The following is an 18,149-nucleotide window of genomic DNA, read 5'->3' on the forward strand; positions in this document are numbered from 1 at the left end:
CAGCACCGAGTACAGGGGCACGATGACTTCCCTTGTCCTGCTGGTCACACTATTCCTGATACAGGCCAGGATGCCATTGGCCTTCTTGGCCACCTGGGCACACTGCTGGCTCATATTCAGCTGGCTGTCAACCAGCACCCCCAGGTCCTTTTCCACCAGGCAGCTTTCCAGCCACTCTTCCCCAAGCCTGTAGCGCTGCATGGGGTTGTTGTGACCAAAGTGCAGGACCCGGCACTTGGCCTTGTTGAACCTCATACAGTTGGCCTGGGCCCATCAATCCAGCCTGTCCAGGTCTCTCTGCAGAGCCCTCCTCCCCTCAAGCAGATCAACACTACCACCCAGTTTGGTGTCGTCTGCAAATTTGCTGAGGGCACACTCAATCCCCTCATCCAGGACATTGATAAAGATATTAAACAAGACTGGCCCTAGAACTGGGTATTTCCTGTTTGAGAAATCATAAAGCCTCTTTGCCTCAACGGGTAATGTAAAATAAGGGAAATATTTCCCCAACACTGCACTGGTGGTTTTGAGACCGAACACTTTATGAAGAACTCAGAACGGAATCTAGGTAAGGACCTAAAATAGATATGCAGGTAAAGTAAACACCTACGGGGGCGATTAAAGTGCCTGAAGGTAGAGCTGGTGCCACTTTAGACAGCCGGGGGCGGGTACCCCAGTGACCTGGACGGTGGCGGCAGAAGCAACACAGAACCCAAGACAGACACATGCCCTGCTGGAACAGCAGCCGGGTGGCACGCAGGACGCTCCAGATTGCCCAAAAGGGCACCAAGCCTGCCCGCAGGCACTGAAACACACTGCCAAGCCGCCTTAGCAAGTCTGTGTTCACTCTGTGAAGGAGGTAAAATTGAAGCAGTCTGTTAAAGACAAAGTCAAATACTAGGAGAAATTTTTAAGGATATAATGCCCAGTCTCCCCTCGTATCAGCTTTGCAAACAGGTAATGTGTCAAACACAAGACGTGGAGTGATGATACCGCGTACTTCCACACCAGCATCGTTCCTCAATTGCTCCAAGTTAGGTATAGAGGGGTTTTTTTTCATCACTGCTGGTGCTGGTATGTTCTTTATGTATGAATGGTTAGTGGATCTCCATGGTCTTATATGCCAGGATCTGCCATATATCTGTTTCTTTCCCACCTCACTTTCTAAAACCTGGCACACGATATAGCTAAGTGTCACCGAAAGCTCAAATCTTGCTGTATTTTTGCAGCAGTCTCATGCTAGTTCTGCTGGCCTACACAAAATTAGGGAAGAGAAAACAGGATTTAGATCACTTTTCTTTCTGTCTGCTTTACTTCTTAAAAAAAACAAACCCTAAAGAACAGCAGTCTGGCCTACTTCATCCTCCTTCCTGCTGGTGAAGGTACAGCTGACAAAAAGCTGAACGACTCTTGCAGATGTGCACAACCTGCATCAGAAATGAACCTCATACCTCGCCACTGCCATGTCGTTTCACCTCTGGAAATCTCTCTTGTGAGAACCGGCGGTTTTGACAGCAACAGGAATTTTTGGAAAGGCTTTTGCAGGGCGTAAGAAGTTTTTGCAACTACCTTGCCAGCGCTTCTTCTGATTTGGAATTCTGGACAAGCAGGTGGCAAAGCCAACCTGACTGCCTGCTTCACCCAGGGGTAGTGAAAAGCAATTTGAAGGTGTTTGTATGTTATAACCCCAGTTGTGGCATCAACAATGGCAAAACCTATGAGCTCTTAAATGTATCTGCAAAATTCTGATTCTCCTACAATTACAGTGTGGAAAAAAAGGAAAATATTTAATAACTAACACAAGTGCATGCCCACTCCTGATGGCACCATATCGTCTCTCCCGAAAAATAATCTCCGCCCCTCGGCTTTGAGTGAAAGTCTCTTCTGAAATACACGGGAGTGATCATTTCCCTTTTTAGTATGGAAAAGCCAAGCAAGGTGACAAAACTACTTTACTGTCTCATTTCCTGCTAGGGACCAGCGCTTTTTTCTCCTGTTTCCTTCTAGGTTTCAGTTAATTAGAATGACACCGCCACAACTCAGTGGTGTATGTGGAAGAGAACGCACGCGTCATCAGCGGCCAGGGAGGCTGTTGTGCCGTCTTCGCACGTGACTTGTGTGACCTTGGCAGACAAAGCAAAGGTGAGTTAGACCTGGCGAGTGACTTAGATGCGGGGCGAGTAGTTTTATCAATGTTTCAAAGGCTAAGAAAGGAAAATATCTTCTACCCACATGTGTACACACGTACAGGAAGATTCAGAGGAACGGGAACAGGAATAGGAGGCCATGCCCGTAGAAGGCTCTAATCTGAGGACACACTGAGCAGTCCGCGGGCGGTCAGGGGAGGGTACTCCTCTTCCAAATGAGAAAGGAAACCAGTTTATTTTATGAGTAACTCTTAAATGTTCAAGCAGGCAATTAAACTGCTTTACTGAGGCCATTTTGGGATACCCAACACTTTGAAGATTATCTATCCCCTCATATTTCATGTTCAGTGTTCCTCTAAGTAAAATATGTGGCTCCCTTTAGTTACTCAGCCACGAATTGTACTTCAAAGGCAAGGGGACATTTTTGATAATGCACATCTTAAACTTTTCATTAAACTACCAAATTTAAATTCTACCTTTTTGTGCACTCTGACATTTTTGTCTGGCATTTTCATTAATTTTGCGACATACATAAATGTAGCTGAAATGTTAACTGATCAATACTTTGTCTCTCTCATGTAGCACTAGAGCGAAGCTCCCCAAGGACCACGCAGCAGTACAGAAATTAAATGTGTAAAATATCAAATGTTAATGTTAAACACAGCAGCACTTACTGTATAACAACTGAAAAGGCTAAAAGAATTCCAAATGGACAGATGGTAGCACAAATTATCTACAATCACATTTAAAGATTAAAGTTTGTCCCGTAAAATAATTCATTGACTCACATTGAAGTGTGTCCTTTTACTGATAGCTCAGTTGTCCAATTATTTTTGTGCTCATTACAGTGAGAAATGACAGTACTGGAAAAAAAGAGTGTACACTTTTTTTCCCCCTGCGTTGCACCCACTGACATCTGCAAGAACACAAATGTCTGGTCAAGAAGCTGATGGAAATTAGGCCCAATTTAGTAGACACTTCAGTGCCCACATTAGATTAATCTAATGAAAAACCATCCACTTTTACATACTCTAATAAAGTTCTTCTCCCTGAACCATAGCATATTAGTTACTGAATTTAAAAACATATAAAAATTAACAGCTAAATAATCCAAAGGTCTGCTTTAAACACAGAACATCACGCGAATTTACAGCAAAAGCTCTCTCTCTACATATTCTGTCCATTTCCATTGCATGTAGGTGCTTAAGAATCATAAACACAAACACATAACACATTTTTGATCTGCCTCTAGACATTATAGGGATACACACGATATAATAAAGCTGTTCTGGAACCGAAACATTATTTAACATTGTTGCTATGCACTTCCTTTATTTAACAGGAAATAAATACGAAAAAGGAGCAGAAGATATCAGATCCTCTGCCAGCTCAAATCCAAAGTCATATTCTAGCCAGACCAACCTATGTTTCATGAGCTATTTACCAATTCCTTTGAGTATCTGAAAAATAACGGCTAATAATATGTCATGGTTATATTAGCATGAAAATATAAAAAATTATGACTGGGTAACAATTATGCTTCAGCTGTGAATTAGTGGGGCACAGAAAAAAAAAATGGAGTCAAAACCTTAAGTCATTCAGGCAAAACCCTCAGTGAAGGCGATGAGCGTAGATTTCAACAGAAATGGGTAAAATACTGTTCCGTTGAGGAAATGCATTATCTAGAACACTGAAAACTGAACTTCAAGGTTTCTGTACCTCTAGGTACAGCATGGGCAACACCAGTCATGGAGCTGGTGCCTTTGGGCAGATTTGAGAAAGAACCATCCTAAGCCTTCAGTAGAGGATTTCCTTTCCTAAAAAGTCCCAAATCATGTAAGGGTTTGAGACCGCTAAGTTCTGGAGTATAAATAATCAGCACGCCCCTTGAACGAACACTTTCCACCTCAACAGCCAACATCTCCAAGGAGAATGGCTTTAAAAAGAGCTGCAGGGAACACGTCAGTGTGCAAAGAGCACAAAGCAGGTAACTGTAGCTTGTTATAGGGTCACCATATTCACCAAGGCTTTCTGTGGGCTTCCACGAGTAATCTTCCTTTCCAGATCTCTCCTTTATTACAACTGACTTCACTACATTTCTCAAAACCGAGTTTCTTTACCTTGTTGTCCTCCCTAACAGTGGCCCCATCAGAAAGCAAAGACATGGGGAGAGGTACCAGAAAAGGGCACCGGCAATTGCAACGCCAGAACCGGGGGCAATGGGAGACCTGAAAAATCAACCCCCACATATGTGAAATGGCCATAAATCTGTTATCGGGACGTTATCTGTCACGGTACCTCTTGAAATCCAACAGGACAGAAGAAATGGTTAGTTTAGAAGTTTGCTTCTTGTACATTATTTATTAGTCTGCCTACAGAGCTGGAAACCTCCAGAACAGCCTATTTCTCATTTCCTTTCTGGCACTGACATTTCACCGTGACATTCTCCAACCTCTGGGAGACAACTTCAAGGGGAGATACGATTTGTGTAATAGTGAAGAGATGAAAATGATACCTCGAAGTACAGTTTTTTTCTACAGAATCCATTAAATTCCAGTGTAACCTCAGTGCAAGCACAACTCAGCATTAGATGTGCAAGTGGAGCACTCTCAAGACGTTTCAAGGGCCTATGATAGCTATGGAACTCCAGAAACCATCTAAATCCAACAATTACGATCACGATAGAAGTTCACATAGATTTGGCTTCGCTAACAAAAACTTATCAGTGTTTTGCCCAGCAGAGGGATGGTTTGATGCTTAGGCAGAACACAATCAGGTTGAAAAGCACAGGGTGGACTTTGGATGCAGAACACGAACACATCTGTGAGGTCACAGCACTGATGCAGATGTAATGTGTCCATAATGACCACAACCATCACACAGCAAAACAAATACTAAAAGAAAACTAAGAAAAGCAGGCTTGTGAGAGAGAAATATATACATATTTATAGAGATGTATATAAAAATAAAATCAGGAACAGGTTTCTACTGCAATACACTATAACTATAATGATGTTTACTCACTACAGACCTCCTTGCTCAAATTCTGTGTTTTATGTATTTCCAACTACTTATTACAATAGCTAATTTCTTCTATGATCGGAAGCAATTACAATTTCAGAGCAACACAACTTCTTCCACGGCCACAGCAGCGCACCATGAGAAAGAAATAAGTTCATTTGCCCCAAATAATAGGAAGTCTTTCCATTTCCCTTCTTCCACCAATGACAGGTGGGTGTTTCACACCCATACTAAAGTCAGACTTGGACAGATGAGTATTTACTAACTGGAGCAGTAATAGGAACACGAACGTTTGAGTTTTATGTAGAAACACATATTTTGCTATGAAATTTTGATTATTTAAAGCTGAAATAATAACAGATTACCTTTCTAAATTAAACAGTAGCAAGCATATTTAGATTTTTGCACATAATGTAGTTACTACAGGTGTTGGTGGAAGTGTAAAAGCCCTGAGATTTTGAACACCACATGTATCTCCTGTACTCTTGATGAACATTGCAACCAAGGGCCGACAGCTTGCTGCCAGCCTTTGACAGGCTACAGGGGGGTTTAACGAGTCACTTAGTACAAATTGAGCTCTGCTAGAAAAAACTTCCTGCAAAACAGCATTATTTAGTGACGCACCAAAAAGCACTCCATTTTACGGGTCCAGTGCAGCCAGCTCCAGTGCCTGGTTTGGTGTCTCCAAACTGGAGGCACCTCAGCCTTAGGCACCCAAGCTAGGAGTACTGTCTGCAGACTCCCTCTGTAATTATGTATAGAAAGACTGAACACATTCCCTGTTCATTGTCATGGCAGAGAGGCTCATAACTTCAGTATTTCAGCCAACCCAGTAAGTTTAGATGTTCCAGAACGTGTGTCCATGCATACACTTTTACTCCTGGTGGGACTCCTTCAGGCAAAAACCAAGCAGGGACTCTAGTCTTGTTTGTAGTTCATACAATTTTGAAAATAAAAGATACTCATCTGGTAAAGGCAATCTAATCTACAATTATGCTTGGGATTTTCAAAATTTAACAGGAAAATAAAAGTTAATATTAATGAAGCTAATGTTTATGGAGAAATAGCAGTTCCATTTAAATCACTAAAAATGAATTCACTGAAAATTGATCTATGACCAGAGCCTGACGTCTAAAAGGTTTGTTTGCATTAATGATTTTAAAGTTGGTTTTGCTTTGGTTTGGTTTGGGTTTTTTTAACCAAGAACACTAAATCTTAGCAAGGAAGCAACTCTTTTGGGTCCAGAGCTTCGTAGTTCTAAAAAAGTATATTGATGTTGAGGATAAAGTAACACTAATTTTATATTCATGATATATAAAAGCATTCATGAAATATTCAGAACAAGTTTTAGATTAAATATACAAGGGGGCCAAATAAAATTTAACAGATGTATGACAAGCTCAAAGTAGATCCATAGTTCACTGACCGTATTTTGGGTTGCATCACTTGCTTACGTTATTTGTAAAAAATTAAAAAAACCCCTTTCTGTCTTGTTTGTGTGACATTCTAAACTTCATTACTTTTCTTTTTTAAGAAGTGAATAAACATGACTTGTGTCATCTTTATAATGCAAAGCTTTAGATAAAAAAAATTCAGACACACACACACAAACACACACACCCCCTGCTGTGTTACTTCTCAGTCTAGAACACAAATACACCAGGGTGATTAACAATAATGTAAAAAAGATCGTACCAAAAAAGCAGCGAGACTTCTTGGGGGAGAATCCCAGTCAAAGCAACTGCTGATGTAGTAGGCGGCATTTATGAGCACCATGACACAACGCTTCATCCGGATAAAGTTTCTTAACAGGAGCTGTTAAAAAGATTAAAGAATGAAAATGTTTCAAAACCCCAAAAGCTTCGGAAGAGGCTCATGCTTACAATATTGTTGTTCTTAATTTCATTGAAGACTGAGAAAATAACACGTTAAGCTCTCGAGCTCACAAATTGAGAAAGAGAGACTTGGAAGAGAGAGAATTTGTTGTGTCAGTAGATATTTGTTGAATTTAATTCTAAATGGGACACAAATTGTTCAATTTTAAAAGGCCACCCGCAAAATTTCACAAATGATTTTGTTACCAAGATCCCAGAGTTTTATTAAGTGGTCAAGACTTCCCCCATTCTCAAGTACTTCACAAATTTTGGCCCTTCTTCATAAAAAGATGCTGCAGGACACTAACCTGAAACCATGAAAAATTACTGCTCTAACCTAATTAAAATTATCTGCACCCTTTGCATCCAATTTTTCCTTCATTTATAACAAATTTGTCTGCTGTGATGTATGCTGACTGCATGTTTTTAAGTATATACCACAGTTACTTTAACTGCATCCATTCAATCTATATAAAGACAAGACATAACAGCGCCGGGTTTTGATTGAGGAGAAGCCTTAAATGCTCTAAAATGACAATAAACTTGACCAAAAAAAACCAAGTGGACAAAGCAGTGAATGAGTTAATGTGTGTATTGACTAGCATAGAAAATGCTAGCGAGGTAAGACATATTCAGTCTTGCAAAATGGGAATGTTTTAAAATGCGACCACATCAGTCATAAAGGCACCTTTTTTTCCCCCGCCCTACGTGGCATGGTGGTGGGGGTGTCCCATGCAAGTGAATTAAAAAAAAAAAAACAACAAACCAGCAACAACCCAAAGTGAGTATTTAAAATTTACTACTCCTGCCATCTGCAAAAAGCACAATGCCATTTTCTGTCATGGAAGTGCGGAGAAGAAAGCATCTTGAATAAAAGGCCTTGGTGCTGCTTTGCTGGAACAGCAATGCAAAACGCAGCCTTAGTAACTGCATTACTCACAGCAGTAGAGAAAGAAATATTTTGCCTCTTGAAATTTTTTTTTCATTAAATACATCATACAACTGATGTAAAATTCACCCAGCAGATAACTTAAATTACGCTCAAGTCTATAAGTTTTCAGCAAAATAAAAAACAGTTTTGAGACCTTTGCCTTTTCACTGCAAACCAAAAATGCCTCATTCCCACAGTCCCACCGAAAGGCCACGTCTCTCCATATGAAACAGATCATTTGTGGAACACGAAAAACTGAATCAAAAGCAGTTCAAGTGGAGAAAAAGAGAAGATGTGTGTTTAAATACTTTTTACCAAAACATTAAAACTGTGAGTGGCAAGAATATCCAGGAAAAAAAAAAGAAAAAGCGTCCAGACATTTCGTACCCAGAGGACTGTCAGAAGGAATACAGAGCTTTAGTCTGCTTTCACCTTTGATTCACGTCTCACCCAACTAACTTATTTAAAATTTGGCTAGAAGAATGCTGAAACACTCTCTACCCTGCAACGAATGGAGATCTTTTGGGTCAAGGTTAACAGCAAAAATTTATGCAAGACTTAGCTTACATGCACCTGCGCTATAATCTGATATGTGTGGAACCTGATGTTTTCAACTCTGTCCTTATTCACGTATTTCATGGAAATTAAGCTGCAATTTATAGAGCAGACACAGTAAACCCATGTATTTTGTTTCTGCCTTTTCCGACCTACCCTATTCTTTTGTAAACAGGTAATGAAAATGTTATTCTTTACTCTCGGCAGTATGATACCAGATATTTGGATGTGCACACTCGATATTAAGGCTTTCGGAAAGGATTAGTGTTTCCTTACTCTTTACCTGTTTAGACAGTCTGTTTTCCTCTTCAATGTACTTCTGTTCTTTGGGCATTAAGGTTCGTATGCTGGCTTTCACCTACGCATTAAAATGTATGTCAGTATTTCAAGCTTACTTGCTCCTTACTAATAACACATGCTCCAATTTGCAAAAATTACGAAGTTTCAAAGTCATGGCTGCCAAGCCCACGGACACGTAACCGTACACAGAGGCGTGAGTTGCGGCTCCGTGCATTAGCAGCAATAGCAGCGGCAGCAGCAACAAAAAGAGTGGGTGTGCCAGGCAGTGGCAGAAGAGTATTCTGTAGTATACATCAAGGTTTAGAGAAAATGAGGAATGACAGAAATTCTCTACAAATCAGGAACAAAAGCTTTCATGAAACTGAACTCTTTAGCAGTACAAAAAAGCCAAAGTTAAGACTTACAGCATTAAAAATCACATCTATTTCAAGATAGATGACCCCCTTTGTTGGCCCTGTCAGCTGCTTGTTTTTCAAGACGTAGGCTTTCTGTTCACCATTTTGAATCTGCAGGAAAAGGACATGACAGCCGTCTGTCTCGCGGTCTCCGCTGAATACACCCCCCCGGTGACCCCTGACCCCCAGCTGCTGAAACTGACAGAGAACCCAAAACAACTGTGGCAAGTCTGACAAGTACCTGTTCATTACCAGGACCGAGTCTGTCAGGAAAAATTAACTATCATGGGATTCAACATGGCCGTGAATTGAGTATGTTAAAATTTTAGTGTTCTTATTACAGACCTTGGTTGAGAAATGACAGACACAGAGCTGCAAATTTTTTTTTTTCTTTTCTTTTTTTTTTTCTTTTACTGCGGTCGCGGTCTTCGTCATAAACTGTCACTTCAAGCACCGAGTGGATGTCTTTAATATTGCTACAAAGGGAGAAGCACACACAGAAGAGGGAAGGAGTCACCTACACCAGCGGGCACCAAGGACAAAACCAGGAGAGCTTAGCCAAGCCAGATACCCCTCTGTTTTCCGAAGGCATGGCAGGGAACAGAACTTTAGTAAAGGAGGCATCCCTCCCTATAACCGAAACGCGCTCCCGGGGCTGCAGCCGCCGCTCGCTCCCCCGCCAAGCTTTCCCAGCAGAAGTTTTCCGACGGATGTTGCTTTAAATCCCCTACCTGGCGCTGGCGCTGCGTGAGCTGCAAGGAGAGCCAGCGCGGAGCAGCGCCGGGGGATTTACAGCCGCAAGCAGCAGGACCGAGCGCCTTTAAAGACTACCCCTTACAGACCGCTGCCCGTGCAGCAGCTCTTACCGCCACTGCTGCGAAATCCGCAGGTCTGCAAGCGAAAATAATTACGAGCTGCACGAGCACATCCTTGCACTGAGAACAAGCCCTTTAATTCCCAAATCCTTGCTTAATTACAAGCACACAACAGTCATTACAACAAATTAGGAGCAAGCCGCACAAAACGATGCTTTTTTCAACTGCTAGTGCTTTTTGCCTGCGAGCTATTGAACACTCCGCCACCGCGCACAGCGAATGTCACTGGATGTTGTAAACTCTCAAGTGAAAAATTCACGTTCCTGATTCAGAGAAAAAAACAGAATTGTTTGAGAGAACCCATCTTTGATGCAGGAAATAGGAATTCAAGGAAAGCAGTTTAACTCCAGTAAAACACACACCTCTAGGTGAAACTGGATTGCCAGCCCCAAATTAACAAATCTGAGGACAGATAAAATAGTCAATGCAAACATACACAGAAGAGAGGCGAAAACTCTCCTCAAAGGCCTTTTGAGTTTTCTATTTGATTCCTGATTAGTCTTTTGTCCTCTACAAAACCAGGCAATTTCTTATGCAGAGAACACTGCAGAGCAGTAGGGGTTGATTAGTTATTGGCTCTATTAGTAGATAATTAAAAATAAATTAATGAAGAATTTAGCATCGTTTTGCAGATACATAAATGAGAACGACATTAAATAAACTAATGAGAAGTACAATTGTTGTGAGGTTTCTTTCCTTTTGTTCCGAGTTCATTCTTGAGAGCTCACTGCAGGGCAAGCTACGGGTGCCAAATACATGAATGACACATTTGGGGGGGGGGGGGTGGGGGGGGGAAATATATAAAACCAGGCTGTGTTTTGAGATCAAGGGCAAAACATAGTATTTTCATCTAGGATAAAGTGAAGTAAGTGCACACAAAGCTAAAGTGTCTACTGGTGTTGCAGTGGCTTGTTAGCTGGTGTCCGCGGCAGAGAAGCCTGCAACCCATCAGTTCCCTGCTCGTTGGTGCCACGCTGCAGTCGGGTGGAGAGAAGCGCGGAGGAAAAGACGGCAACTGAGCAAGACAAACAACAGGAACATTTTGTTTGTGGAAGACTTTTTTTTTTTTCTATTTTGTCCGAGCCTTTTTCTGTCTTCAGAATAACAGAAGGATAAAAAAAACCCCAGCCCAACCACATCACTCCCCAATAAACTGAATATTGGAGACTTTATTTCACCCAGTGGCAGCATTGTACCGGTATGATCCTAGATTGTGTTGTGCGAAGTGCAGCTGGTAGATAGAAAGAACAAGTGGAAAGCATCTGATCATAATGCAAAGAATTATAAATGCATTCAAAATTCCTTCCTTTATATAGTATCTCATGGTTATTGAAGTTAACAACCACATTCTAAGGAAGGTCATAATCACAATATCCTTTTTTCCACCCAAAAATTCCATCCAGTGTGGGGGATTTGGCCCTTGAAATTTGTACCGAAGCTAGGAGGACTCTGGAGTGCTTACCTGGTTTTCAAGAAACACACCTTGCTTTTTTACCTCTAAAATGGTTCTTCTTCTCTAACTTTTTTCATGTTTTTAATCCTCAAACAGTATTCAGCTGCTTGCTTTAGCAAGTACCAGTATGTCACCGCTATCTTTCTTCAGAATCAGCAGTAGGTATCTTTGATTCACACACATCCATTCCCTTCAGCCCCCCCAACCCTCCCAAGCCCTTCCCCCCCCCCCAATACTCACAAACCCCAAACACCTACAAAGTGAAGATTTTGTTCCATTCTGGGTTGAGGTTCTTGTAGACGGTATGTGTCAGCAGTCTGTCATTGTTCAATTCAACTACACAAAATGGGTCGCTTTTACCTATAAGAGAATATTTGGAACAAAATTTATGAACTAAGAAAAAACACTATGAGCAAGATTTAAATAAAAATTAGTTTTGGTTTTGGTTTTGGTTTTTTTTTTTTCTTTTCCTAAGCTGCACTGTAATTCTCTCAGGAATTAATTCAGGGAAGTCCTACGGTCTGTATTATATTCAAGATGATCATAACAGGCTGTTCATCTCCGTAATCTATTAACATTCTTCACTAAAAGAACATCTTTTTTGTCTTTTTTAAAAAAAAAGAAAAGAAAAGGAAAAAAAAAATCACCATACAGATTTTTCTGATGAAAAACCAGCATGTTCTTAAAAGGTGCCAAGCACCCTTCTGAGACAGCGAAGAGAACTTTACTTTAATGGTGCCAATCCTACACTGACTGTAATGATAACATAATTAGAGCATTTTGAGATGTAGGAAATGTATCATTCTATATTATTTGTAATAACACAGCACCTATGATACTTATCCAAAGATTACTATGCCCTACATGTTTCACGCTGTACAAATCCTCTCCCCAAACTCAAAAAGCCTTAAAGACAGCCTCAGATAAAAGCCTAACACCAGAGAAAATGGGCAAGTACAATTAAACAATGAGACGATATCAGCTGGAATGATGGGCTGTAGTCTCAGCACAGCAGAAGCTCAAACGTGGTTGAGATTTTTGTATACATTAAAGCACAATGAAGTAGCTTTGCATATATTTACAAGAAGGTCCCTCAGCATGAAAGCCACCACAGGAGAAAGTATGAAGATGCTGCTTTGAAAGTGTAACATGCAGATAATGGGAGCGGTATCTTCGACTGGCTCTGGAAGTTGATCTTTTTTTTTTTTTTAAGCTAAAGAAAAATAATGGGGAAAGTAAGAATGTGTGCCTGGGTGCCCCGAATGTCATATTTCAGAATATTATATTATTATTATTATATATTATTATATATTCACAGAAGCTGATAGCCAGTGACTGCAGGTGAGTGGGGCTTAGACACCAAGCAAAGAGCAAGAAAACACATCCCGACTGAAAGTTTAGGGGGAAGGCTAACTTACACTAAGCTTTTTCTTGGATATCCATGAGGCCAAGCTTTGTATTTGGAAAGGAGAAGAAGGAAAGCAGGTACCCGAATGTTGTGCTTAACAGCAGTCTGCTTGTGCAAAAAGAGGAGCTCTCGGACGGGGGAGGAAGCACAAGAAGGGGAGATTGCTATCTCCAGGGTTTTGGGGCAACCCTGAAATTTCCTGGAAGGATAAGAAGGTGTTGCGAGGAAGATGTGAGGAACAGCTGTGATGGAAGGAGCCATACCGAAAACATGAGGGGCACGGCTGCAATAAAGATCCAATACAGGGGAGAAATCAGAGCGTGGAGTAAATTATTTAACTCATATTTCAAATTATGACAGTAATGACAACCACTACAAATGGTGGCCAAGACAGAGACATGCCATCCCTCCTACCTATTTTAATTTCCTCCAGTAATCAAAGAGAACAGCACTTGTCTTTGGCATGGAATGCATATGCATTGTTTTCATGTGAGGCTAGAAGTACGTAAGTAGACCGCTGTGGAATACATTGCCGCTCCCAGAACCCAAGGGAACTTGGATGGAAATTAACAACTGGGTTGCACAGTACAGGCTGGCTCATTCTTGTCTCTGGACTTTCTTTGGACAGCAAAGTGTTTGAAAGTTATTGAGTGTTGGCATTGGCCTTCCACAATCAAATCTAGCACACTAAGCAATTGTATTTCACAATGTCTTCAATAACTCCGTAATGCTTTGTCATGCATTATAAGAAGCCATAAATTGAGCAGCTCAATGGGGCTACATTAATGATATTAGGGAGGCATGTAATTTGTTTCATACCTTATACAAATGACAATGAAATCAATATTCAGACAAAGCTGTCCAGGGGTCACATCTCCCAAACTGCAGTATTGATTCAGACTACATCGGAGGTTAATGTGCATATTATTAACTTTAATGGTAAAGAATAATTGTTTTAAACACATTGTGAATTACAGTTAGGGTTGATGTTTACCTCCTCTAGAAAACTATACCACTGAATCTTTCCCGTTAAACTTGAAAAAGTTAATGCATTAGTCAGCAGAGAGGGATACATCACAAATCTCCATGTTCTCCTCCTTCACAAGCCTAAAAGGTGGTAGGAAACTGAAACAATTCGTATTTATTTAAGTTCCTTAGGTTTCAGTATTTCAAAAAGAAAACACCCAGAAGATAGTTAAGATAACAAGCCAGAACTGACACAGCAGGTGAGCCAGGTGATACTACTTTCTCTCCTTTTTTAAACTATCATCAGTCATATTTGCCTAAGACGGTACAATATGATTTGTGCTTATTAATTGTATACAGACACAGGAAAATGCACCGTGGTGTGTAAAGGCCATCTTCCGTAAACAAAGAGAAGGTGTTTACTATAGTCATTTGGTTTCCATACCTGTTGGCATGCACTTTTTCAACGACTCTCCTCACAGATTTATATGGATATCAATCCACTTAAGAAAGGTCAATAATAGGTAACATCAATCACAGAGGTCCTCGATCCAGCCAAAGACAAACGTTTTTCAGAAATAAAAGAACCCCCTGCCCCCCACTCATCATTTCATGCCTCCTCCCCCGTAACTCGAGAACAGTTCAAGACCAAGTTTGAGAAAAGGAAATACTGCGAAATGGTACAAGGGAAGGCCCAAGTATCGTGGTTGACAACTGGAAGTTCCCAGATTAGTACTCCTCTACTAAGGAATACTTTTTTTACCATATAAGAAGGCTATGAAGTTCCCATATGCAAAGCCCTTCACCATCGCCTGTGGGCACTTCTTCCATATGCTAAACCACTCATAACCAAGCTGGGTATCTGAACGGCAACACTCTTCGCTGACGTGCTAAACATATGGTACGCGCAAACGTCGTTTGGATACCAACCCAAATAAGTGAACATGATCCAGAAAGACAAAGCCAGAGCAAGGCACCGGTCCTTGGTGAAACTCATATCCATCTGTCATCTTTTGAGTTCTCATTATTAGAAAGAATAACTGCAATCTGAACTCTCCCTGACAGCCATGGCAACCTGCTGCATTGCAACAGTGTTCAAAATGTGGGGACCATTCCCAATGAGAGCCTTAAGAGAGCACTACAGTATTAAAAGACTCAGGTCTTCTTACATCTCATTGGTCTCTAGGAGGACCAAGAAGGAAATCCAGGAACTTAAAACATATATTCGTCACCGTACTGTTAAAAACTCCTACCTTAGGCACAACACATACTCTAACCAAGGCAGCCTCAGATGAGTTCTGCCTAGCTACTGCAGCTAGCAATTCCAAACAAGACATGTTTTTCCTCATTTTTATAAGAAAAACCCACATATGCTCAGAAAACTACGTGCTGTCCATCTCACAGTTCTAAAAGCACACTTAAACCCCTTTGATTAGACTTGTGCTGCCTCAGCTCAATTACATCATTCCAAATTGTGTTGTCACAAGCATGCCTTCCACTTACATGCTAAATGACAACTGTCATGTACCACCATATATCACCTGTCACATGTCAAGGAATTCTACCCAAATCCCTGTGTCTACTGAGGATCTTCCAACAAGTTCTCTGCTCCGTGTCTTTTGTAGGCCTCCAGCTACTGCTCCAGTGACTCTAGATGTACTTAACTCTACTGATCAGGAGGACATCCATGAACATCTTCTGAATACAGCCCTAAATTAAGCTGACCCACCACCCGCCTAATGCACTTAAACATTAAGAACCGAAACCAGCACTCATGATTGTGAGTAATCCCATGACGATGGGACTAACCACTATCACACCTAGCACTGTCTGAAGGAATTCATGAGACAAGTAGGTCGTAAAACCAGTGAAGTACACCTTCCCACTGACTGAGATCAGACCTGCAGTAAACCTCAATAAGAAGTAAAACAAATCTCATTAAACCATTCTGCTGCTGTAATGTCTCATGCTTTGTGGACTCCACTTACACGGTCCTAAGGGCTCCTGAAATGACAGAAATAAAGTGCTAATTTACACAGTACACATAATAATCTGGAAGGGAAAGCAGCTTCTCTTTTGATGGATCTCCTTCAGCCTTTTTTCCCCCTCTACCCATTACAGACTTGGACTACCTGAGAATGTCCCCTCGAAGGAATTCTACTTTGTAATGTAAGCTACCACTGGAAAAACAAAAATGTATCTTTTGAAGCTTCCTATTTTATTCATCATGCCACACGTTGCATCTAGTTTGAGAGATGCCCTTGTCTGTGCTACGCTGTATTGCATTTAATCTTTAGACAGTCGGTGAGACCAGACCACAAACTAAGATTACTCTACTTAGACCAAAGTATTTTACTTCAGTCAGCACCGTGTCTCTCACATTGCACACTATACACACCTTAATTAAAATGCTAGTTTTTCACTTGTTGCCGTACTTCTCAGAACTACCACATGCCCCTGGATGAACCGTACACCCACCAACTCAAACCGGCCCAACTCTACAACAGTGGTTATGCTGCAAGAGAGGCTAACTGGGACCTGGGGAGGTCTTATTTGTTATTGTTTGCCTTAAAACTCAAACTCCCTCACAGCCCGGAAGTCCTTCACAAAAGCAAGACTTTAGTGAACAGTCAGTCAGTGCTTCACAGAAGTAAGTTTGGAGCTCAGCTTCATCATCTGGAGATCAGAAGGTTGGCCATTGGAACAACTTTTTTCTCCTGCAAGTATACAAAATACACTTTTTCATCATAGAAAAGAAATATAAATAGTGATAATTTTTAATTGCTTCTTAGAAAATCAGAATAACAAAACCTCAGCCTCCCTGCAGTTTTAGATTCTCTGTTTTTTTTCTCAAGTAGCTACAGCACCATAAAGCCTAACAGTTTTGCTGTGTTTTTCCCTTGGAAAAGTTTGGGAAAGGCCCTTTCCATCAGTTCGAAGACCACAGGACTTCCACATCTGTGGATGAGCTGGCTTGCTGTGCTGGAACTCATCAGCAAGCACCAGAGAAGTTAGGTGGCTTGTGAGCCCTTGTGAACGGCTGTTCTAGCGCTGGTGGACCTGTGTCAGACACAGGCCACTGCAGCCCACCTCCCAGGCTGGACTCTGTCCCGCCTAGTGGGTGGTCGAAACAACAAAACGCTGGGCTTCATCTCCAGTTCAACTCCGAAACCATTGCTTCTTCACAGAGATCTCATGACATATGACCAAACCAGCTGGAAGTAGCTTTTGCTTTTGTAAATACGAACCTCACCTGAATGTTAGAGCTGTCAAACTGCAACACAATATAATTCATATTTCCAGGCAAGTTAAACAGGTATGTCCTTCAATGGTCCCTGAGGGGGAAGTTGTACAATAAAAATTTTTGATTCTTGGCAGACTGTTTTCCCAGCAAAAATTCATTTTGGAGCACAGCAATCCTTCCAAACAGGGGCTTCAATTCAATATAATTGCACTTTTGTACTCACTTTCTAGCTGCACTTGTATACAAATGGGGGTTTTTCCTGATGAAAAGCTATCAAAGCTTAAATTTACATTTCTTGCTTGCCATGTTTTGTACAATTTAAACTGTGATGTCCTCTTATTATAAAACTCTATTAAATACATGCATTTGTCTGCAGAAAACTGCATGTCATCTGCATATTACTTGGTTAGTGTAATAAAAAAGGAGACTTTAGTAAACAAACATATGGAAACATCCATATTTTATGCACTAAGATGACTCCCTGTTTTAGACAGGAAAGAAACACCTGTGTACAGCCATAAACATTGTGCTTTTCTGTTTTCAATCTTTGAAAATCCAGCTTGTAGGAAAGAAAATAAAAAAAACAGAAAGACCATCAGTCATTGTAGAAGGACTCTTTCTTCATCAGAGCTGCCATGGACTCATACAAGGAACTACCATTGATGCAGGGTCAATGCAAGCCGAGAAGCACATGGCAGACCTACCTGACCCCTGCAAAACGTATTGTACTTCGTAAGGATTGACTCGCAAGGGACATCACATAGCACGGGGCTCCCCGTGAGCCCGGTGGAGATACTTCTACCATGGCTACAGAAAGGATGCCTTGCTTCGGTATCGGTCCAGAGACACAAGTATTCCCCAGTTTCGGTTCTTCAACAGTTTTCTCAACAAAAGGAACAACCAGTATAGATTGGCATTTAACATTTACCGGCCACTGACCAGTCTGTAAAGTTATATAGACTGATGGAAAGGCAGCTTCA

The 18,149-nt window shown here is 41.1% G+C and overlaps 1 protein-coding gene across 1 annotated transcript in view; it reads right to left on the reverse strand.

Annotated features, from left to right (window-relative positions):
- MCTP1 (multiple C2 and transmembrane domain containing 1) overlaps nt 1-18,149 on the reverse strand; it is a 193,874-nt gene that overhangs the window by 90,129 nt on the left and 85,596 nt on the right. Inside the window, exons 10-14 of the mRNA XM_035889310.1 lie at nt 11,809-11,911; nt 9,638-9,699; nt 9,233-9,372; nt 8,812-8,886; nt 6,864-6,983 (exon numbers count right to left, since the gene is read on the reverse strand). Of these exons, the coding sequence (XP_035745203.1) occupies nt 6,864-6,983; nt 8,812-8,886; nt 9,233-9,372; nt 9,638-9,699; nt 11,809-11,911 (500 nt within the window). The remainder of the gene's footprint in view (nt 1-6,863; nt 6,984-8,811; nt 8,887-9,232; nt 9,373-9,637; nt 9,700-11,808; nt 11,912-18,149) is intronic.

This window comes from Egretta garzetta, unplaced genomic scaffold (assembly GCF_000687185.1).
Source record: "Egretta garzetta isolate BGI_Z169 unplaced genomic scaffold, ASM68718v1 scaffold12, whole genome shotgun sequence".
NCBI classification, from domain to species: Eukaryota; Metazoa; Chordata; class Aves; order Pelecaniformes; family Ardeidae; genus Egretta; species Egretta garzetta.